At 41.1% G+C, this 25,969-nt stretch overlaps 1 protein-coding gene and 1 gene segment (V, D, J or C); both read left to right on the top strand.

Moving 5' to 3' along the window:
- Positions 1-25,969, top strand: part of LOC144698328 (uncharacterized) — a 694,970-nt gene that overhangs the window by 482,726 nt on the left and 186,275 nt on the right. The window lies entirely within an intron of this gene.
- LOC144698316 (Ig heavy chain C region-like) lies at positions 4,740-18,834 on the top strand. The segment is given in 7 exon segments: positions 4,740-4,867; positions 4,993-5,361; positions 6,472-6,562; positions 12,394-12,693; positions 13,633-13,944; positions 17,560-17,865; positions 18,360-18,834. Coding segments are annotated over 5 exon segments (1,329 nt in total).

Genomic DNA, 25,969 nt, shown 5'->3' with positions numbered 1-25,969 from the left:
TCTGTCTATTTATCTAAAACAGGAAAACTTACAGTACCACAATAACTGGCATTGGCAATAGATTAATTTAAACACAGTGCCCAGTGCTGTCATAACAGAAAAGGGGCCTTATTTAACATAAATAGCGATAAGAACTCCTGCACTCTGAGCAGTTTAGTGCATGAATAACTACGGCAGACCCCGTCGAATATGAACAGGGAGATGGCCTCATGCAACTTAAAGGGGGGCATAACATAATGCAGAAATATACGAGAAAGGGTCTAGTGTAATATAAATAAGGACATGGATGAATGCAATATAACCAGACACATGCTTCAGTGCAGCAATAATTGAAAAGGGGCCTAGCGTAAAGTCTGGATGGGCACAGAGTTTATTGCACTAATATCCGTGACTGGACCCAGAATAATATGGACTGAGACATGGGCAGGTTATGGCCTTGCAAAACCCTTCAGAAACTTGAACATTTCTTTCAAAACATCTCTTAACTTTCTCTGCTCTAGGATGCGATTTCTATCGTTTTTCCACATAACGGAAGCCCCTCACCCCGTTCTGATAAATCCTTCGACAGCATCTTCAGAACCCGAGAGCTCTGCGACATAGAAGGACAAGGACAGCAGGTGAATGGGAGCACCAACACCTGCTAGTGCCGCTCCAAGTCACACACAGTATTCTGATTTGGAAATATAGATTTTTTTCCTTCGTTGTTATTGAGTCAAAACCCCAGAGCTCCCTTCCCACCAGCAATGCTTTTGGATTTATGCCACACACAAGGTGGCTCACCAACACATTCTCCAGGGCAATTAGGTGTGGCTCGTAAATGTCGGCCTTGACAGAACTGTCAACATCTGTGAATGAAGTAGAACTAGCAATAACTGAGTGAAGGTCTGCTGTGCTATAAACATAGACATGCTATGGAGGAGTAATAGTTGAAGCAGTGTATGTATGTTTTCATGGAAGCACTCGCGCTATCACTGCCACCTGGTGGCGAAAGATTGCCATTGATGTTACTGGAAAATGCCTTTGTCAGTTATTGTTTCTCATATTAACGCATCTAGAAACAAGCTACAATGATATACAAGATTATTACATTCTACAGGGGGTGGCAAAGGATAAAAAATGCAAAGAATTCCGTATGAGTGAAGCTTTGTTGTGCAAAGAAACATTAGGAAAAGGACAAAGTGGTTCAAACCCTGTTAATTTATATTAATGTACATTTATTGGCGTTAATTGAAGGGAGGAATTTTGATCAGGGAACGTTTGTATGTGTGTGTGCATTTGTGTGTGTGTGTGTGTATGTGTGTGTGTGTGTACGTCTTTGTTGGTGTGACTGTATCTCTGTGTGTCTGTTTGTTTACTTGTGTGCCTGTGCGTGTTTGTCTAAACACATCATTCTTAATGTTTCTATGCGAATTCTGCAAAGATAAATGATTATATTTTCCAGCTATGTTTCAATATTTTATTCCCTTTGCTTGAAAATATAATTTTAGATCCTGTAATAGCCTTAATGTGCGTTGATTATCCATTTATTTTGTTCTCATATTTAGATCGCATTGTCCCACCGACCATTCTGTTACCAAGACAATGTCTGTCTGTCCTCAGGAATCATTTGGAAAGGTGATTAAATCTGAGCATGCATAACCTGTAAGAACACATTGTTCTTTGTAACAGATTGTTAGTTGATCATCAGCGCATCACACGGGGCCTTGTATTGATTTCGGCATGTTGCAGTAAAAGTGAGAATTTCACTATACGTGACCTGAGAATAATAAAACAGTAATTCTCCTGACTTATAATTTCCTTCAGTCAGAAAGAAATCGAATTATATCCAACAACAATTTGCAACTGTATAGAACCTTTAATGTCGTAAATCGCTCCAAGCTGACTCACAAGACCATTAACAGACCAATTTTGACAACGAGTCACGTAAGGAGACACAAGGATGGATGACCATACATTAGGTCAACGATGTAACTTTTAGCGAGGATATTAAAGGTGGAAAGAGGGAGAAGGGATTTATGAGTAAATTCCATGGCTTAGAGCCAAGGCAGTTGGCAACAAGTGACAAAATTCACGGATGCAAAAGATGTGAGAATTCGAGGAGGGAAGGGATCTCGGTGGACTGTGAGGCTGAAGGAGCTGATAGGGACGGAGGTGGTGGTAGTGAGGGCGGGCGGAGATGTGGTGGAGGCCATGGAGGGTGTTTAAGAACTGTGATAATTTTATTTCTGATGCATTCCTTAACCGAGAGCCGATTTGTATCAGGGACAACGGGGTTGATGGGCCAACGGGACTTGTGTGCATTAGGGTACGGGCAAGAGCATTTAGCTTCAGCTCCTATTTATGGAAGACTGCCTGTGTCATATAGGCCCAGCACCTGGAGATAATGCGCAGGGCTTATGATTCAATATGTGCCTGTGTGACTTGGGCCCAGCCCTTGGGAATCATTAATATGGCTTGTGATTAAAGGGCACTTCGTATCAGATAATCCATGCACCTAGAAGCAATTCCCAGATTTTGAGCAACGAAACGGCCATGCATCAGAAAAGCCAGGTTCTGGGGACAATTCCCCACGTATATGTTCTCTGGTGAGTCTGTTGGGTCCAGGTGTCTGATACTAATCCCAGGATTTATGTCCCTGTGCTTCTAATATCCCCAGTCTCTAGGGATCACATCCAGGGTTTGTGCTCCCGTGAGCGTCAGGTGCGCCCCAGGCTCTCGAAATCATTCCTTCGGTTTCTGCCACAATAGCCTCATGCTCTCGTAATCATTCTTAGGATTCACACCCTGGTACTTCAGAGAGGATACAGGTTCTGGGAAGCAATCTCAAGTTATTTATTCATTCGAAATGAAAGACAATATACCCAATTGAGATGAACCTGGACTGCTTGGGCATGTTGTTGCTGGGCAGATCTGTGTATAAATAGGCTCCTTTGCCAACACCTGGGTTCTTGTTGCCTTCCTATCTCTGATCAGCGGGCCGGAAACTGATTGTTGAAATTTCTGCACAGCAGCCACAGATGTTTCCTGTAAATTGCAATGTGACTTCTCGCTCCTCCCTTATGATAGATTTCTGGGATCCTGCCAATTTCTGTGGCGGAGACATATGGGATGAACGTGTTGTGCAACAAACTGGGAATAAATTTAGCAGCTAATGAATCGTTAGGCAATGTCGATCTAAATTGTGTTTCTCATGAGATGATATTAAGGAAACTGCGTTTTGTGAATGGCACGTGCAGAACAAAATAAATGCGACAACAACAATACAATGAGTTTGGGATTTTAATTAATTAAGGCCAATTTGATTCTGATAATTGCGAAGTTCTTTTACAATCCTGTAGAAGGAAATGCCAGCTGAGCTGGTATCACACAGATATAAAGAACGCATTAACTACTATAATACCAAGGTTTGATTCCTTTAATAAGTTTCTACTTTACCCAATGACCTGCAGTCGGCGGAGTTACAATCCCAGTCTGGAGACTGACTGACTGGGAACTCAAATTATTCACTGAAATGTTAGTACAATTGTAATGGCAGGCTTTATATTTTCATATGTAACCTGTTGGTATAGTTTGTTTTGGCATCTGAAAGGCTGAATACAACTGCTTTAATATCAGCATAAATTCAATGATTTCACTTCCTTGGTGAAAATTAACAACATCAAAAAAAAAAATCAAACTCTCGATGCCCCAAATCTCTGAATATAATTTCTGGTTTAGTGGTTTCAGCCTGATCGATATTGTTTTATCTGCGTTGCTAAATATATCCCCATTGTTTGTGGGCTGCATATGTCACATCAATAAGAAAGGTAGGCACGGTGATTTAATTCTCAAATAAATAGGGTTCGGCTGGACTGTGCAGCCTCATTACACAAAGACTCTTCGGTGTAAATCTCAATTTATCGCATTTAGAATAGTTCAGTGTGAAATGAAAGAACAATATTCGCACAGGTGAACTGAGATCCAGTGGAACTTTGATTCACGGAGGATTGTTTTAAAGCGAAGCTGCACATTTCACGATGAACCATATCTGAAATTAAGTGATATTACTCCGGAACATTGTATGTCCTGGGACAAATATCATCGCTCTCTCTGGACAAATATCAGTAACATTTGCATCTTCGATCCCACAGTTAGGGGCCAATAGAAATAAGAAAGACTTGCAGTTCCACAGTGCATTTCACAACCACAGGATACCTTAAAGCTCTTTACAGGCAATGAAGATTTTCTATTTCTAAATATATAATCACCAACGTAGTGCAAGGAAACATGGCCGTGAATGCGCGCACAGCAAGATCCAATACACTGCACTGCGATAAATCACCAAATAATATGATTTTGGGATGTTGCCTGAGTGTTAAATATTGGCCCTGGACACAGGGGAGATCTCTCCTGATCTTCGAAATAATTACATGGGAGTGTTTAAGTCCATCTGAGTGGAATTGGACACTGAGCACATGTGAGGTGTTTATTGGGAATGCAAAGATTCGCCCTGAATCAATTTAAAACGAAACCTGCTTTGGAGACATAGTATCTCATTCCAAAGGATAAGTAGACAATCAAAAAAGATACATTTGTGGAACACGGATTATTAATGGTTAATAATTGTTTACACAGCTGGACCCAGACAGGAAAAGAGAGGAGGAGTCAGGCTGTTAACTGGGGGAGGAGAGTGACTCCCATTCTCCAGCTCTCTCTCTCTCTCTCTTATTTGGATCTAGCCGGTATAAATAGCGGGACGGTTCAGCTCCTGGTTCACAATCCGCAGGTGTCGCTGCGACGGAGAGTCACGCTCCTAAGTCAGTTATACCCAGAGACTGAAGGATGGGATTTGCGCTGTGCCTTTGCTTCTTCTTGGCTTACTCCACCTGTGAGTATCCCTGACTGTATAAGTGATACAACAGAAGGATGCTTCTTTTCTGATATCGCTTTGTTATTTCATTCACTGATTTGATTGTTTTTTAATGTAATTATATTTTTTCCATTCGCTAACAGATGTCCAATCCGCCATCGTGCTGACCCAGCCGGCTTCAGAGACCGCTAAGCCCGGAGAATCTCGCAAACTGTCCTGTTCAGTGAGCGGGTTCAGTCTGGACAGCAACTATGTGTTCTGGGTTAAACAAGTTCCTGGGAAAGGGCTGGAGTGGCTCCTTGCTTTCCACAAACCCTCGTCAACCACGTATTACGCGCCTGGAGTCGAAGGTCGAATCATCCCATCAAGAACCTCGTCCACAACTTACATTGAGATCAAAAATCTGAGACCCGAAGACACCGCGAGGTATTACTGTGCAAGAGACCACGGCGACATGAACAAGCCCAGAGCTCGTACAGAAACCGCAGAGGAATAATTACAGCGAATCATAGGTCAGTATTAGTTCAAAGTAGGTTAAGAGATGTGATTGAACCTAGAGTGAACAGTTACATTTTCCAAAGCAATAAAGTGGCGAAGAATAAAAACAAAATGTTGACTAACTCTGTATATTAAAGAGCATAGTTACCGCTTAGAATGTGCACAACTGACGACCAGGAGCGAAATGGAAATATTGGCAAATTATTATGCGAACGGGGATAATTTTAGCCTTAAGTTCTGCTCCTGAGTAAAACTCTTCGATGAAATGTAATCAAAATCTGCAAATCTTCTGCTGACTGAAAGGTTTTATTTATTATAGGAGCAATCAGTGAGTGAGAGCAGTATTTGTGCTGGTGCGTGTCACTGTGGTACTACAGTGGGTCACGGTGCTGTGTATAGCGAACTCCTCATACAAATACCCCGGAGAGGGACTTTGATCAAATCTGCGATCAGTATCACACCAGGAAAGTCAAAGAAAATAAATATGACCAATAATAAGGGTTTGAAGGAACACTGAATTACGAAAAATGTATAAAAGTCTCCGTTTTTACTAATTTTGATTGTCTTGCTAAATAGGGGCATAGATGTTAAAGGCTTATTTCGATCAGCTTTATTAACATAATGAAGAGTTCTAACTGAAATATCACAATGATGTATTGCTACAGTATTCAGAATCAGGTTTCTCAGGCCACTGTGGATTTGAATCTCTGTATTTCACATTTAACTGTCCGCCACAGTTTCTGACATGGTGCGTCTCACAGTGATACTGGGGGGCACAGCCGTTACTGTTAATGCAAAAACCTCATCGGGGCTAATTGATTGCATTTGGGTCAATGCATTTTTTCTTACAATACAACTATATTAATCAAAGCCCTGTCTGTGCCTGGAACTCTCCAACTGACAGGTTTCAAGAGGTGCTAAAGTGTTAATTATTAAATCATTGGTTGTTGATTTCAATGCATGATCATCAGTTACTCTGTGAAATACAAATAAAACAGTGTAATTTATAAAGTGTTAAAAAATATTTCACAATTTTACTTTTTTGATAAAGTCGGTCATGATTTTACTTTGCCTCTCCGTTTGTAACATTTAAATTAATATTGAATTTTTCCACTTGTGTGCAGAACTGGTTATTGTGTGACCCAGACCAGCAAATGTAACACTGTGACTATCTTGACTACTGGGGACAAGGGACCATGGTGACGGTGACTGCAGGTAAGAAACATGCCTTCATTCTGTGCTGTTGGATTTGCTTCATTGTTTCACATTTCTGTTTATTTTTATCATTAATGTGTTAACCGAAACTTTGTATTGGTGGATTCTATGTTGACAATGTTTCATTTAATTATGCTGCAAAGGGACGGAACAATTGTTCTGCTTCTCGGCAAAAAAAAAAGCTATGGGAGTTTTAAGGGCTTGTTTGAGTGATTTGCCTTTTATCTGCTGATGAGGCTTTGTGCCTGGCTTACTTTAAATACCTGAGTTTTGTTAAACAATTTTGTGTTTCTACCATGTTTAATCTCGGTGACATCTGATTTCTGCAAGTTTTCTAATCGACTGAAAGCATTGTGTTTAAAAGCGTTGGAAATAAGATTGTAGACAGGAAACCGAGTGCTATCAAAGTCAAAAATGTCATTTTAAACTACGGGTTTTACAATAAATGTTTGTCATGTTTATTTGTGTTAACTGCGCTGAAAAATATCAATATAATGTTGACGAATGTTCATCTTAAATAAGTGAAATGCTACCATAACTAAGAACAACAGAGTTAACACATTTCCTACCTGGGTCAGGTTTAAATGACATATTAAAATGCAGTAATATCGCCAGATATTCTAAAATATACCGTGAAAATCAACACAATGCATTAAAAATGATCCATGGAAATACAATTCTTCTGCCATTGTTTCATATTGCTGTTTATTTCATAAATGACTTGTTCAATGAAAGGCGATTTCGGTGCGATGTATTGAGGTTTATTTGAAATGTTGCACCTGATTCTGCTGAAAGGGCTTAGGTAATTAAGCAGTTGTTGGATTCAGTCCCTCGGTGTTGTGATTTGGTGTTAAGTGCTGAGGAGAGTATGTGCCTGGGTTACTTTGAACAGTTAAAGCTCGTGGACCTATTTGGTGATTCTACAACATATAATGTCGATCGCATCTACCGTGTGTTGGTTTTGTGCTTAAACCATTATGAAGGACAGTTATAGTTACAAAGCAGGCAGGCTTTTTAATCAATATTGATAGATATATTGATGCAGTTATATTTCAGTGCTAATTGCAGATTCAACAATTAATATTTTGCTTCCGATACTCCCATTTAATACTTGAGGTAATAATGCAATGTTAAGGTACATAAGCAGCGAATTTGAACTGTGATGGGGAGTTAAATGAATATAACTCAAACGGCTATAATGCGGCAATATTTCCCAATATAACAGCAATAAAAAATAATATTGATAGACATTTAGCAGATAATCTGTGCTATCCACAACTCTGCTGCAGAACGCAGCACAATTAATGGCAGCCGGACAAATGCAGAAGTTCCAGCAATTTCCATTGTTTTTTCATAATATAATGCACACTGATCGCACTGCAGTGTTTAGTTCGAAGAGGGATTTTAAATTAATTGGTTCCTCCCTGGTTTACGCAGGTTGAAAGCTGCTAATTAATCATCAATATTAAATGTGTTTTGTAAATTGCAGCTAGCTAATTTAATATATCTGCCGGGTTGTTGAACCTTTGCTATGCAGCCAAACAGCGTTTCTCCTTCAATTTTGGTGTAGACCATTATCACTAAACCAATCTTAAACAGTTTGCAGCTAATGAATTGCTCAGTAATTTTATTTTAATTCAGAGAAAGTTCAGAATGCATAAGGCTGGAAATGGACAAACATTGCAATTGAAGCAGGTTGGCTTAATTATAAATGTAACTTCTGAATTGAAGAACAACAACCAATCTTGCAAAGCTGTGTGATATACGGGTTGAATTAAATGGGCGCTACCTTTAATTCTCATTAAAATCGTTGTTCTTTTTGCTCGTTGACTTTCAGTGTCTCAGGTGATGCAGAGGAATTGTTATCTCTCAGTTCTGCATTGATGGTTGTGGATCTTAATTTCAATAAGTAACATTATATATTTAAACAAAAAATGCTGAAAAAATACTCAGCAGGACTGGCAGCATCTGTCCATGGAGAAGCAGAGATCTGAAGAAGAGTCATACGGATTCGAAACGTTAACTCTGTTTTTCTCTGCACTGATGCTGCCAGACGTGCTGAGTTTTGCCAGCATTTTCCGTTTTTATATCAGATTCCCAGCATCCGCCGCATTTTATTTTCATTATCTATTTAAAACAAATTTACGTGCATTGTGTGGATTACGGGCATGGTATTTCGAAGCTTGGCTGTATTATTATCAAGGGGAGGCTCCGAAAATGGCGACAAACTGCCAGGGCTACATTAGTTATTAAAAATAAAACTGCTGTTGAAATGTGGGATGATATTTAAACTCCGAAGTCCCACTTTAGTGACTAGAGGATGATGCACTCCATTTTTATTACCGATATGAGTACCCGGATAGTGTTTAAAATTTTTTTTAGCTGCCCATTTATAAACCTATCATGTGAAATACACGTTTAGAACAGAAGAGCTTTTAGGTCGTGACAACATAGTCACAAACATGAAAAACTTACACGGGTGTAGGTATAGGAGCACATTCCTATAAATTTTTGATCATCTTAATTTATTAAAAGTAAAATAATATATTTATCCGAATGTGTATGGAATTATTTGTTTAAGAAGTGTCACCTTAATTTAATTAAGCCTATTATTAACAAGAGACAAATCAGAAGAAGAAGAAAATTATTAACTAATTTGGCATAATAGGGTATAATATCAACAATGTGAAAATAAAATCTAAGATCAGTGCAAATTCATTACAAAAAAATCTCTCAAATGTGCTGTGCTGAGTCCAGGATTAAAGTTAAAACTCATGGTTGGAGAATTATTTAAAATTATTTTCAATTAACTTGGAAAGCAACATGTTTCTTACTCAGCTGCCTTCAGCTCCATTTGATGTTGCTGTACAATTTAATTAATTTCCTTCGTGTTTTGCCTCAGCAATTTCAATGGTTACACATAATTCTGAAATTTATGTCAGTGAATATTCGGAGTTCAGTGTAAATATCTCCCGATTTGTTAAATTATTGCTCTGTTACAATGTCCCTGTTATAGACATAAATTACCCTGAATGTAAATTATTCTGATGTTCCTGTTTTCAGCCAAACTAACTCTAAGGCTGTTGTGAAAACTGTACACAGACAGGGAGAAATTGAGGCCCGTCAAAGGGAGTTTTTCAATTTAGAATCAGCTTAATTTCAAAGAAGTGACGTGGTCATAAATTTACAAAAGTTTTAATCAATTCAAACGGACTAATGGATACTGGAGAAATCTATCTTTAATAGAATGATTTTTGCATTGTTTATGTCTGTTCTGTTTCTATGTGCGTGATCACTGTGCGAGAAGCGTGAGCCTTCTGGCTGTTTGTGAACTTTCTGGTTCATTCTCCTGTATTTCAGGGAATTAATTTCGAACCATTTATTTAAGAAGTTTGTATATCCGAGAAAGGTGCAAGTCTGTTATTAAGTTTGAGAAGGTGTCTCATAAATAAGATCAGTATCCCAGTTTGTGGAATGCAGAAGGAATGCGAAGTGTAGAAAGATATTTTTCCTGTTCAGTGTTTGCTGTATCAGAGCCGGTGGTTTGTTGATGGTCCAGTCTAAGCGTAAGTTTTAACTAACAATGCGGAATAGAGGGCGTTTTAGAATGCATCCCACCATTACTATTCCTGAAATACAGCGTTTCACAGGACTGTGCAAAGAGAGTTTTAGTATAATTCACCTGTTCTGTATCTGACATGAGCGTGTTGGCACTGTCAATGTTCAAGGAACTTTAACCAGTATCAAACTCATTGGGCGTGAGTTCTCCGAATGAGGTATGTAAAATTAAATGCCTCAATTCCTCCAATGAAGTAGCAGATCGTTAATTCAAAGTACATTTCATTCTAAAAAAAAAGCCAAGTTTCTGATGAAGGAATGATGATTAAACATTTTCAATAACAGATAACATTTGAATCAGATTGACCTGATCTAAAGTTCAATTTCAGGACAGTTAAATGAAGTGACTGTAACGTTACGTTCTGCGATATGATAGAATCTGGAAATAAATTGTGCAGCTTAAATAGACAGTATGGTGCCTTACTCCTTGTCTAATGCAATCTACTGTGGGAATGAAAGCTGGAAAAATATGAATTTAACTTAACTCAATGCACAACCTGATTCCAACTGCCCTAAGGACATTTGATGAACTATCATAGAGGCAGTTTTACTGTTGTCCTAAGGGCTTTACTAGAGCTGTGAATTTGATGTGGAACTTCAATGTTCTTCTCTCTTGCATCTAATCAATACAGTCTTTGAACTGTGAACATTTGATTGTGCAGTGTAGATGAAACGCCTTTTTCTGAACATGTATCTATTCATGCGTCCATTTTTCCATCCATCGATGCAAAGATCAATATATTGATCGGTCTATCTATCTATTTATCTATCTATCTATCTATATATCTATCTATCTATCTATCTATCTATCTATCTATCTATCTATCTATCTATCTATCTATCTATCTATCTATCTATCTATCTATCTATCTGTCTGTCTGTCTGTCTGTCTGTCTGTCTGTCTGTCTATCTATCTGTCTATCTGTCTATCTGTCTATCTGTCTATCTGTCTATCTATCTATCTATCTATCTATCTATCTATCTATCTGTCTATCTGTCTATCTATCTGTCTATCTGTCTGTCTGTCTGTCTATCTGTCTATCTGTCTATCTATCTATCTATCTATCTATCTATCTATCTGTCTATCTATCTGTCTGTCTGTCTGTCTGTCTGTCTGTCTGTCTGTCTGTCTGTCTGTCTGTCTGTCTGTCTGTCTGTCTGTCTATCTATCTGCCTACGTGCTTACCTTGTCCATCTGTCTGTCTGTCTGTCTCTATCTTCTATCACTCTCTATCTCTTTCTCTATCTCTCTCTCTATCTATCTATCCATCCATCTGTTTATCTGACTGTCTCTCTCTCTCTTTCTCTATCTCTATCGATCGATAGATCTATCTATCTATCTATCTGTTTGTCTATTTATCTATCGACCGATCTCTTTAACTCTCTATTTATCTATCTTTCTATGTATCTATCTATCTGTTTATCTAACCAAGATAGCTGATAATAATGGATTATTTGTAAACACATTGAGCATTGGCAACTTTGTAGAGTTAATTCAGAATTGTGATTGGCGGAAAGCCAACCGTCCATGCTATCAAATAGTCTCATTGAACAACTCATGGTCATTCTTTATAAAAGTGCTAAAAGTTTGTCTGTAAGTAATGAAGCTAGTCGGTCCACCGTTCGGAGTTACAGAATCTTTAAAGCAAATGCTGCCAAGCATCATCCAAGTTTATCCCCTGAAAACAGCAACATGTTGAACATGAAACTAGAATAGGTTAGTGTAAAAACCCCACTGTCCCACTGATGTCCTTCATGGAAGATAGTCGGCAATCCTGGCCCAGAGATAGCTAAATGTTGCTGCATTATAATAGTCATTTGCTGCTGATAAGAGGTTGATAGTAAAATACTTTAAGCGAGAGCTCAGTGGAAATAATGTGGAAGGATCTAAAGTGAAAGTTTTTGAGGAATGATTGATGTTTTCTCAACAGAGGAACAAGGGCTGGAGGAAGCCCAGGTTACAATATGCCTTATTTATTTCTCTATTATGTGGCCTCATGGGCAGTATTTCCCTTTTCCGACTTGTGCCTCATCCTATGTACAAGACTGGCCATCATGGGGGCGTGTCCCATCGGGCATATCAACTCCTAAATGCAGTTTATGATCAGAGTATTTTGGAAATTAATTATACCAATATTAAACTTCGAACAAGTTGCCTATTTCATAAGCACGAAACATATGTTTAACTTGTTCAATTGACTCTTCATTCCCAGCGACACCGTCTGACCCCACCCTCTACGCTCTGCTCTCCTCCTGTGAACAAGCAAACACTGCCGGCTCCGTGACCTACGGCTGTTTGGCTGCGGACTACTCCCCCGAAATCACCAGCGTTTCCTGGAAGAAAGACCAAGAGACGATCAAAGCTGGATTGAAGACTTTCCCATCAGTGCTGAACAAGAAGGGGACTCACACCCTGAGCAGCCAGTTAACCATCACCGAATCAGAGGTTGGAAGTAGCAAAATCTACTGCGAGGTTCGACGGAGCGACTCGGTCTGGCTGAAGGAAATGCCAGGTTCGTGTTGTGGGATGCAAAGGGCGGCAGTGCCGGGGCTGGGTGAAGGGTGAATGTGGTCAGCAAATGAGTTATGTTTAAATTCTGCATCACATGGGTTAGAATGGAGTGAGAGTATTGTGTATAGTTCAGGTGCCCATATCACACTTAGTGTATTGTGGATACCACATCACACTTAGTGGATTGTGTAGAGTTCTGGCCTCCACATCACACTTAGTGTGACATGGACAGCTCTGGTCTCCGCATCACAGTTATTGTACTGTGGACAGTTTTGTTCTCCACATCACAATGTAGTGTACTGTGTATAATTAAGGTCTCCACATCACAATAGGTGTACTGTGTGCAGTTATCCCCTCCATATCACACCGAGTATACTGTATGTAGTTCTGGTTTCCACGTAAGGAGAATGCTACAGGGACGTTGCACTAGCAGCTAAACTACTTACAAGGACAATGCCAGAGCTGATAGATTACACCTGTCAAGTAACAGCGAATAGGCTGGTGGTCTATTCTCAACAAAATAAAAATCTGTGGTGTGACCGAATAAAGGTCCCCATACTACTGAAATAATTTGATAGTTTAGACAAGAATTAGAGCTCATGTTTACAACAGAATGCTAAAAAAAAAACAATTGGCAAATCTGAATCTTCTGTACACCAAGGATGAGCAGACTGTGGGACTCCTTGTAGGTGAGACGTTACTGAGACCCTGTTCAGGGGAATCTTAATAGATACATGAGGGAGATTGTAAAGGAGGTGGTTTTTACACTGCAAGATGAAGTAGAGCGAGAGGAAGTTCTTGTGGATCCTAAACTCCAGCATTGAACTATGGGGCCGGCTGGCCTGGTTCTGTCCTGGGGATTTTATGTAAATAGTTTTACAGTTTTTAATTGTTTGGTTTGAAGCAAAATTAATTCCAAATAATATGAATTTTCTTGCAGATATTGTGGTGCATCATCCAACTGTTCTCCTCACCGTGAGCCCCAGTGACGAAATCACAACTAGCAGATTTGCAACCATCGTCTGTTCAATCGTTGATTTCAGTCCAAATTCAATCAACGTGAAGTGGCTGAAGAATGGACAGGCCATGATCTCGGGCTTCGTCACCTCTCCCGGCTTTGAAGTGAACGGGAATTTCTCGGCGACCAGTCGGCTGACAGTCCCCGCTGGTGACTGGTTCAGTCACACGCTCTATACCTGCCTGGTCACTCATAAAGGGGTCACTCAAAGCCGAAACATCACCAAACCTGATGGTAAGAGACACAACCCAAGAAATTTCAAGGCCATTCTTGGTGCCAATCTCTGTCCAAGCCAAGAATTATTTTGGAATGATTAAAATTCAGATAATGTCTCCCATTTGCCAATTTGCCCGCTTGCGTTTCCTTCCAAATGAAACAAAAACACACTGAAGTAATCCTATCATTTACACAGCGTCTTTATCAGCATCAGATTGTCCTAAAACACTTAACAGCCAATGAATGACCGTGAAAATGTGCTCATTGTCGTAAAGTAGAATATTCAGCAGCGATTTGCTGTACAACAGTTTCCTATAAACTGGGACATGATGCTGACTGGATTTATTTATTAATTAATTGATTTCATTCTGTATGTTGAGGGACACATGTTGTCCAGCAAACAGACACACTTTAGCTAAGCATTTAGATTTTTTTTTCCAGATTTCCAGCAATATTTGGATTTTAGAACTAAATAACATTTTTGGTTTTGCTGCTGGGGATGGTTCAAAGTAACTCAGGAGGGGCGTAGGAACAAGGAGTGAATGTCAGAGAGTAATACCAGGGTGCATGGAATTCCGGGAGAGGCAGCTAACACTAAAAGAGGGTATAGTCAGTTAATAGATGGAGTCAGGAGAAGGGAGCATGCAATGAAGCCTAAATCAGTGTTGCACTGCATGTATGTGAATGCACGGAGTATAGTTAATAAAATTTGGGAGTTACTGTCGTAGATTGTCTTGTGGGATTATGATGTTAGGGCGATAACGGAGATAACGGTAAGCTTAAGGAAGGGCAAAATTGGGTGTTAAATATTCCTGGTTACAAGATGTTCAGAAAAGACAGGAGAGGGCATAGAAACGGGGTGGGGTGGTCGTGGCGTTTTTGGTTAAGGAGAATATTGCAATACTGGAGAAAAAAATGTGTCAGGCGATTCAAGGACAGTGCCAATTTGGCTGGAGCAAAGGAATAAGAAGGGTGCAATTACATTGCTGGGTGTAATGTATAGACCGCAATAGCCAGTGGGAAGATGGAGAGGAGCATGGAAATAACAGAGAAGTGCAAACATCATCGAGTAGTTATAATGGAGGGGGGAGGGGTTCATTACCCGAATATATACTGGGAAAGTGGTACCATAAGGGGCAGTGAGGGAGCAGCATTCCTAGATTATACTCTGGAGAATTTCCTACAGCTGTGTGTGTCCAGTGCAAGAAGAAAGGAGGCACTGCCTGACATCGTTCTTGGGAATGAGGTGGGCCAAGTAAATAAACTGACAGGAGGGGGGCATTTAGGGGACAGTGATCATTGTATCATAAGGTTTAGGATGACGGTGGAAAATCACATTGATCAATCCAGGGTAAGAATAGTCAACTTGCAGAGAGCGGACTTCAATGGGGCAAGAATGGGGCTGGGCCTGATAGACTGGAACCAAAGGTTGGTGGGAAAAACAGTAGCTGAACAATGGGCTAACTTCAAAGAGGAGATGGTTTCGGCACAGTAAAAGTATGTTCCCTCAAAAGGGAAGGTCTGGAGAAGCCAATCCAGAGCTCCCTGGATGTCAATAGGGATAGAAATTAAATTAAGGAAGAAAAGAATTGCTTACAGCAGGTGTCGGGAAGCAAATACATTTGAGAACCAAACTGAATACAGAAGGTTCAGAAGGGATGTGTAAAAGCAAATACGAGAAGCAAAGAGAGATTATGAAAAAAGACTGACAGCTAACGTAAAAGGAAATCCCAATGTATTCTATAAGCATATGAATGGTAAAAGGGTTGTAAAAGGAGGAATAGGCCGATTAGGGATCAAAAAGGAGATTTACACATAGAGGCAAGAGGCATGGCTGAGGTGTTAAATGAATACTTTGCAGCTGTCTTTACCTACGAGGTAGATGCTGCCCAGGCCGTGGTGACAGAGGAGGAAACTCAGTCACTAGAAGGGTTTAAAATTGATAAGGAGGAGGCATTGCATCAGCTGTTGGCACTTAAATTTCATAAGGCACCGGGACCGGGTGAGATGCGTCCAATAGAACTGAGGGAAGTGAGAGTGGAAATTGCAGAGACCCTGACAATAATTTTTCAGCGTTCCCTGCATTTGGGGGAGGTGCTGGAGGACTGGAGAATTGCAAATATTGTTCAACAAAGTTTATAAAAGTCTGCCCTGCAATTACAGACGAGTCAGTTTAACATCGGTGGTGTGGCAACTTCTGGAAACAATTATTCCGGATGGAATTAATATCATATGGGATAATGTAGATTGATTAGGAAAAGTCATCATGGATTTATTAAAGGGAAGTCCTGTACAACTAACTTGCTGGAGTTTTTTCAAGAGGTAACAGAGATGGTTAATGAGGGCAAGGCAGTTGATGTGGTCTATATGGACTTCCAAAAGGCATTCGATACAACACACAACAGACCTGTGAGGAAAGTTATAGATCATGGAATTAAAGGGACAATAGCTAAGTGGATAAATATTTATATATATAAATGATGTAGATCTTGGTTTGCAGGGGACAGTTTAAAGGTTTGTGGACGACGCAAAACTTGGGAGAATTTGGGGAAATGTGATGTCACACTGACAAAGCAGGCAGTCCCGGGCCTTAACAGTTGATGTTGAAGTTGGTACCTCTCACAGTACAGTACTCGATCAGTACTACATTTCTGGTATCAGAAGCTACACTTGTGTTCAAACATCTGGAGTGGGGATTGAACCCATGTTCTTTCTGAATCCGAATCTCCCGGTGTCCAGGATTCCATCAACTCACAAAACACGGTGACATTTTGTTCAAAAGTTGGACAGTGAGTGAGGAGTCATTCGTTTTAGTTTTATCCGAAAATGATTGTTCATATTGTGAGTAGGATTGGTGTCTGCAGGCCTTTACTGGTAATTGCCCACGACTTCAATTCCGACAAAGATGTGCACTTTATTTCTGCTGCTGTTTTCAGATTGAGCAGCTCTGATATCAGTTTGCATCGTCTCGGCTGCATTCCTTTGAGTACAAGAGTCTAATGAGTGATCGAATTCCGGTGTTTCGGTTAATTAATGAAATTGGAAAAGGGGAGAAAGAGTTTAGTCCTCCAAATTAGAGATAGAAAAATTCTGAGGAAGCCGATTTTGGCAACATTTTCCTCACACTGTGAAATATTATCACTTTCATTTTCCCCAAAAATTTCTGAGGCTGGGAATCAATTGACATTTCAAAAAAAGAGATTAACATTTTTTTTTAAATGTTATCACACGTGACAGAACGGGGAGGATAAATGGGTTAAGGCGCACATTATTCTTACAGAGAGACATAGAGGGCTGAATGGTCTCCTCCTGTGCTGTGAGCATTCTATTATTCTCTCATTCCTTGATTTCGGGACGAGTGATAATCTGTCTTTCAAACGATTGTACCTGAATTTATTCGCATTGTTCGACCGGCATTTGGTTTAGTCATTCCCAGTGGTTCTGGCTGGAAATACGCAGGGAATGTTATGGAGTCTCCCGGAATTATTGCAAGTCACTGACCTTCAAATAATGAAGGCGTTAACACGGCAGCGGCAGGTCAAATAAATATTCCCGTCGTGAGAGTGAAAGCTGAAAACTGGATTTCTGATTCTGATGATGATGTTTTGGTTGACATTCATTTCTGCTTCACAGTTTCCGACTGCACCGATCCCGTAATTACTCTACAGCCACCGCCAATAGAACAGGTCTTACTGGAGGCGACAGTGACCTTAACCTGCATCGTGAGTAACGCCCCTTATGGAGTCCTCGTATCCTGGACACAAGAGCAGAAGCCTTTGAAATCAGAGATTGCTGTCCAGCCGGGAAAGGATCCTAACAGCGTGGTCAGCAACCTGAACATCTCAACACAAGCCTGGCTGAGTGGGGCTGAGTTCTACTGCGTGGTGAGCCATCAGGATCTGCCGACTCCTTTAAGAAATTCCATCCACAAGGAAGAACGTAAGTGGTGAGAATGAATCAATAAGTGAGCCAGTGAGCAAATTCCCAGTGTAAGTTTAAGAACCAATAATTAGTGTACAGTGCATTAATGAGCTAGTCTGATTGGTAATTCCACTAACTAAAATCCCTAGGCCCGTACATGAAGCATTCCAGCAGTAAATTCATAAGGAGGTGAATGAACAAGAAACTGTACTGCAGGGTTTGATGATATAAGGTGGGAGGAGCATGGTGTACAGTTTAGACACCAGCACAGAACCGTTCCGCCGAATGGCCTGTTACTGGTGAAACTTTCCAGTCCAATCCCGCAAATTCTCAGCGTAAATGATTGCATCCACATCTGCTCCGAGCTAGAAAGCCGGTCAGACCCTAAAGTGGAAAATGGAGATCTTGAAAAGTCAAAACAAAACACATTTCTCTCACAATCTAACCACCGGTGTCATTTTCTCTGGAATTCTCCAGTTTTTTTTTTGACATTTATTGTAAATTTTTTGCAGCTAAATATCCGCGGGAACCATCCGTCTCTGTCCTCCTGCCCCCGGCTGAAGATGTCTCCGCTCAGAGATTCATCTCCCTCAGTTGCTTAGTGAGAGGTTTCTCCCCCCGAGAGATCTTCGTCAAGTGGACCGTCAATGACAAGCCGGTGAATCCGGGGAACTACAAGAACACCGAGGTGATGGCGGAGAACGGCAATAACTCCTTCTTCATGTACAGCCTGTTATCCATTGCAGCGGAGGAGTGGGCCAGCGGCGCTTCTTACTCCTGTGTGGTGGGACATGAAGCGATTCCCTTGAAGATCATCAACAGAACGGTTGATAAGTCCAGCGGTAAACCGAGTTTTGTGAACATTTCCCTTGCACTGATGGACACCGTTAATTCATGTCAATGAGAATCTATCGCTTACATTTCGTACTTTAGTAGAAATAATAAAGTATTTTCCTCCAATTGTGAATTAAATACACAGCTACTTAATTAATTGTGTTTTCTAGTTTTGCTAATGTTAGGCCTGTTTAGTTGATGTCGGGAATTTACAGGTCTCAGACCCGAGTCTTGTACAATCAGTGCCCCCAGCTCAGATACACCCTGGGTTAGAGACAGAATAATTCTCATCCATTACAGAATTCTGCAAAGTTACTTCACCAACTTGCCCCTCGCTGAGGTGAATTCTGACAATGTCCTATTTCCCACCAGCACACACAACAGCAGCATTTAGATCCCGTTGTTCCTGTTTAATGTCCATCCATTCAAAGTTCTACCAGCTGGAAGTTGCCGCATCGCACCCACTGGGAACTGAAGTGAGGGTCACACGGGAACGCTAAATGTTACTCCACTTAACCAACATAGAAAGAGGGGAGGGCATTAGTTAACGCAATGTACCTGCACCTCCCCAACAGAGACAACCGGAGGGGAAATTGTTTAGCCAACGAGAGGGAGTGGAGAGGGGAACATTAACTCACTAAACTCCCAGTCCCAGAGCAGAGGGTTTAGAAGTGAACAGCTGTCTATGATATGGGTTCAGGTACAAGGCGGCTTCTATTGCGCTCATATTGTAATCTTCAATCATGGCAATCATGGTGCAACATGATATCTTTGAAACGCTTTTCAATCTCCTGTTCTTGTGAATCATAAGATGCCAATGATTTCTCATAATCCAAAACTGAACTGCTGATTCAATCCTTCCCATTTTTCCAGTTATGTTCCTAATGTTTCTGGGTACTTCTGTTTAATTCTTGCATTCTATCGCTTGATGTCTCACTGAACCCCACAGAAAACACATTCATTCACAGAAAAGAGAATAGTGTTCTCCATCGATCATACCTTCACGGTCAGGCCACGTTTTTCATGTTCAGAGATATGTGGAACAATATTAAAAAAAGCACAACACTGACACAAGCTCATAAACACACACGCACACAACACACACACACACACACACACACACACACGGACTCACAAACAAACACACACACGCACACACACGCACGCACACACACGCACACACACACACGCACACACAACAAAGGCACACATGCATTCTGACTCAAGACCTCTCTCTCTCCCAGTCAAACGCATACAGAGACACACAGGCGCAAACACACGCACACACAAACACTGACAGGAAGAAAATGCACACAAACACTACTACATAAAAATACACTCACACATACAGGCTCACACACACACACACACACAAATACACACACACAGACAAAGACAGACTCACACACACTCTGGCACAAGATCACACACACACACAACAACAAGGGCACACACGCATTCAAACACAAGATTTATCTCTCTCTCTCTCTCACAGACAAACACACACACAGGCACAAACACGTGCACACACAAACACTGACAGAAAAAATGCACACACACTGGTACGTAAAAATACACACACACACACGCAGACTCTCTCACACACGCGCACACACAATCTCTCAAAGACACACTCACACACACCCTGGCAGAAGGTCACACACACACACAACAAAGACACTCATGCATTCTGAAACAAGATGTCTCTCTCCATCTCAGAGACAAACACACACAGAGAGACACAGACACAAACACACGCACATGCAGACACTGACAGAAATAATGCACACACTGGTACATAAAGGTACACACACACACAAACAAACACAGACACACGCAGCCACATTCTGACGCAAGCTTATAAGCACACACAAACGCAAAGAAGCACACACACATTCTGACACAAGTTCTCTCTCACGCACACACAAATATGTACACATACAGACACAAGCACAAACAAGCGCATATGCGGACACAAACAAAATTGCATACACACACGTACACAAAGGTAGGCACACACACACGCACACACAAACGCACACCCGCTAGATCATGTACACATGCCTGAACACATAAACACAGACTGACATACACACAGACAGACAAAAGCAAACAGACAGGCACAGAGGCGCGCACACACACACACACACACACACACACAACATACATAAACAAGCACACACATACACACACACACAAACATACATAAACAAGCACACACATCCACACACAAACGCAAAAACACACAAACATGCATAAACAAGCACACACACACACACCACTAGGTCATGCACACAGACAGACAAAAGCACACAGACAGACAGAGAGGCACACACACACACACAAACATACATAAACAAGCACACACATCCAGATACACACACACACACACACACACACACAGACATTGACACAGATATGCGTACACACACGCACTTACAGGCACTCAAACACAAGCATAAACGAGCACACATACAGGCACACACAGGCATACACATGCAGGCACACACACACACACACAAACACACATATATACGTAGAGACAAAGACACACTCGCGCACACACAAGCACACACAATCACACAAGCATACACACACACCCACGCACGAGCACACACACCTGCGCACAAGCGCACACACACAGACACATACATATACAAAAAAGTCACACAATCAAAAGACACGTGTAAACACACACCTCCACACGCTGATAAATATACACCCACAAACACACACACAGGCAGAAGATCACACACACACACACAGACGCACACACGCATATACTTACACACATTTCCACACACACACACAGGTTCATACACACACAGGGAAAAAGAGACACACATACACAAACACACACACGCATACACACACACACAGACAGAGAGACACACACACACATACACATACGTACTCAAGCACCAGCATACATACACACAGATGCTTATGCACAGAGCCACACACACAAGCACACACAAATGCACATGCAAACACAGACCCACACACTGATAAACATACACAGGCAAACACACAGGCATACACACAAACAAACCCACACACTCACAAGAGCACATATATACACAGAAAACATGCAGTCATGCACACTCACAGTAAAACACCACAAACATGCACATATGCAAATACATACTCACAAATATACACACACACTCGGCAAACAGTCAAACACACATACATACACAGGTGCACACACAAACACCACACAAACACACATGCACACAGACATGCACACACACACACACACACACACGCACACACCTAAAAACGCAGATACTCTCTCACACACATGCACTCACAGTCACACACTTACAAACGTGTGTACGCACACAAACACATATGCATATATACACGCACAACAGACACAAATACAGATGTACACAACCCCATTAGCAGACTCATACAGGGCATGTAAACATACACATTAACATGTTCATTACTATGCTTCAATGAACACAACAATATAGATCTAAAGACACACTATCACACACAATAATACACATACATAGGCATTTCTACACACACATTAAAACATTGACACACGGGCACACAGACACACAGATGATCAGACCTAACATTTTCACAAACACAGAACAAGAAACAACTGAATATATTCACGCACTCACAATAAAACAAAAACATAAACACACGCTTTAGTACACATGGACACGTAAACATACATAAACATATTGTTATAAATATCCATCAACGCATACATAAACGCACAACTTAACATACTCACACGCTCATGGGGTCACCATTATTAACATAGCCAACATAGAATATAAAAAGGCACAATATCAGATATATTAACAGGCATGGACATAAACAAACTCTTTAACACAGACATTAATAAGTGAACATAAAGATCAACGCATAAAGTCACATTAACACACTGATACACACACATTTACAAATGAACAAACATACACACACAGGAGCGCCACACATAAATAAGCATATCAACACTCATGCCACATGAACATGCACATCAACCCTCATATAACATGGCACATAAACACAGTTAAAGGCAGAGCAAGAGATACTCCTGCACACATATGCAAATATTAAAAAACAAAGGCAAATGCCAAGCTATAGACGAAAGTATAATTCAAATATATTTTGTTAACGGACACATCTTCCAAAAATTTCTGGGAGCACATAAAGACCCAGGAAACACACTGAAGCAATGTTCTTAATTGTAAATTGATTTAAGTTAATTATATGCCAAACATTCCCATCACAAATAAACAAATAAGATGAAAATTCACGAAAGATATCTTACAGAGTTCAGAGTCTCGGAATTAGTAGCTATCAGTACCTATCATTAAAATAATTGTTATCAATTGGTAAACTTCCTGCAATTTCCATCATAATATAATCAAAAGATAGGTCAGTACGAAATTTGTTCCAAAATAAACTGGTGTCGAAGGGGAAAAGACCACGTTTTCCAATAGGGAAAGGATGAGGAATGTAAAGTGAGAACAGCTGTGGAGTTAGTAGCAGACAGAGATTGCTGAGAGTCACTAATTCATTAATAGATATGTATTGAAAATTGAATTAGAGAACAAACCAATTGCTTGAGGAAGATACAATACAATTAATATATATATTAAAAAACAGCAAGACACCCTCGATTAATAAGAATGTAATTAAAATTTCTCGGTTCTATCCCTGCAGATTCCACAGACCGCATGTGGATTGAAGAAAATGAGGACGATAACGGGAACATCTGGACAACCGCTTCCACATTCATTGTCCTGTTCTTCCTGAGCATTTTCTACAGCACTGCCGTCACTCTGGTGAAGGTGAGAAGATTCAATCCACTAACACTACAATCTGACAGAAGCGGTTTGAAAACTTTCTAAATACTTTAACAATTAAAACCTATAACATAAATGCACCAGATCATAAACATCTGCTTCATTATTTTCTCCCTCTTTTACAGATCAAGTGATCGGTTGAATTTGGACCCCGTAGCTTTTCCTCAGCTGTTTATAAAGATCTCTGTGTTCCAATTTAAAATATGTTCTCTTGGTGATCCCGAATCTGTAACCGAACCTGTAACAGTATTTCCGTTTTCCTGTATGAAATGTGCAAGATGATAATGGTTGTAATGTAATTGTAGCTACTAATTTCCCTGGAGTTAGGATTTCAATTGTAATTAAGTAACTTTTCTCATTCCTTATTCACTGTTGCTCCCTTCCCTTTCCGTTAAGCCGCTGATCTTTCTGATCTATGTTCCAGTTGTACATACAGTTTACCAATTCAGAGCGCATGTGTTCTGTTCTCAATGTGACCTCAAGCACTTCTGTTAACTTTAAAATAAGCTTTCCTGTAAAATATCCTCTGACATTGCGAATAAATCTGGAATGAAAAGTGAACAAACTGTGACTTTGCTGAATTCCTTTCTCCAAGACCCATCGACTCTGTTCCATTTTCCCTATGACACGTTTCTCCCAGCTTTACTGGTCCTGTCTGGGATCCATTTGCCCACAAATCTCCACTAGGCCGCCCATCGATGTATCGAGGCCTTTACCTCTGCCTGTTTCTGGCAATTGCCAGAGGCAGAATGATTGAACTGGGAGGGTCACCTCAGTAATTTCACTCATACTCAGGGTGGCCACAGTCACATGTCAGGCAATTCTAAAGAGTAGGAATCGGCTTCATCAGAGGCTGATACAAAACAGGATATTTAAGCAGAAAACTTCCTTTACAGTGCCCCATCCAACACTCCCACGGTTGGTGCAGCCAGGGTCATAAACAGGGTAAACATCCCTCTGCATTATCCGATTAAACACTTTGAAGGCGGGGATCCACGGGCTAAATAAATAACACAGGCAGAACAGGGAGCACAAACCAAGGAGAGTCTCCAGAGACTGGGAAGTGCCTGGCACTGATATATGATCGAGTGCAAATCCTGTAAATTATTACAGAGCTTTAGGTCTCTTGGACATTCTGGGGGGACAAAACCGCGAAAATGCCAAAGACGGGGTTCCACGTTATGCAGCAAGTAAACATAAACTTGGGGCTTGTTCCCAGATCCTGGGGCCGATCGGATACTGAGACATTGGCTTCGCATTTTCTCTTAAATACACAAACAGTGATTTCCCGCACCCAACCCAAACCCACCCCTTTCTGTTAAGCCGATACACGGTCCACATCCGGGTAAACACATTGGCCGTACACTTCCACCTTTTTTGTGAAGTCCATTAATCATGTCATTCTCCCTTCTGCTTCGATAATGAACTGTCTCCCTGATCAGCTCATTCCCTCTGATACCAGCTCCCTGAGCTGACTGAACATCACCCCAGGGATCCTCTCCCCCTGCTCCACTCCCTCTGATAACATCTCCCTGAACATCACCCCAGGGATCCTCTCTCCATGCTCCATTCCCACTGACACAATCTCCCTGAACATCACCCCAGGGATCCTCTCTCCATGCTCCATTCCCTCTGAGACAATCTCCCTGAGCTAACTGAACATCACTCCAGGGATTCACTCTCCCTGTGAGATAGAGACTGTCTGAGATAGTGTGTGTGTGAGGGAGGGTGTATGTGGGGGAGCGTGTTTGTGAGGGAGAGTATGTGTGTGAGAGAGAGCGTGTTTTTGAGGGAGAGTTTGTGTGTGTGTGTGAGAGTGTGTGTTTGAGGGAGAGCGTGTGAGGGAGTTTGTGTGTGAAGGAGAGTGTGTGTGAGAGAGGGTGTGTGTGTGTGAGAGAGAATGAGTGTGAGGGAGAGCGTGTGTTTGAGGGGGAGTGTGTGTGTGTGAGAGAGAGTGTGTGTGAGAGAGAGTGTGTGTTTGAGGGAGAGTGTGTGAGAGAGAGAATTTGTTTGAGATAGTGTGTGTGTGAGGGAGAGTGTGTGTGTGAGGGAGATTGTGTATGAGGGAGAGAGTGTGTGTGTGAGGGAGAGAGTGTGTGTGTGAGGGAGAGAATGTGTGTGTTTGAGGCAGAGAGTGTGTGTGTGAGGCAGAGAGTGTGCGAGTGAAGGAGAGTGTGTGTGAGGGAGAGTGGGTTTGTGTGAGGGAGAGTGTGTGTGTGAAAGAGAATGTGTGTGTGAGGGAGAGTGTGTGTGTGAGCGAGATTGTGTGTGAGGGAGAGAGCATGTGTGTAAAGGAGAGAGTGTGTGTGTGAGGCAGGGATTGTGTGTGTGATGCGGAGAGTGTGCGAGTGAGGGAGAGTGTGTGAGGGAGAGTGGTTTTGTGTGACGGAGAGTGTGTGTGTGAAAGAGAGTGTGTGTTTGAGGGACAGAGAGTGTGAGGGACAATGTGT

Source organism: Cetorhinus maximus, chromosome 23 (genome assembly GCF_964194155.1).
Source record: "Cetorhinus maximus chromosome 23, sCetMax3.hap1.1, whole genome shotgun sequence".
NCBI lineage: Eukaryota > Metazoa > Chordata > Chondrichthyes > Lamniformes > Cetorhinidae > Cetorhinus > Cetorhinus maximus.
Note: the sequence above shows the minus strand (reverse complement) of the source record. Positions and strands in the feature narration are given on the sequence as shown.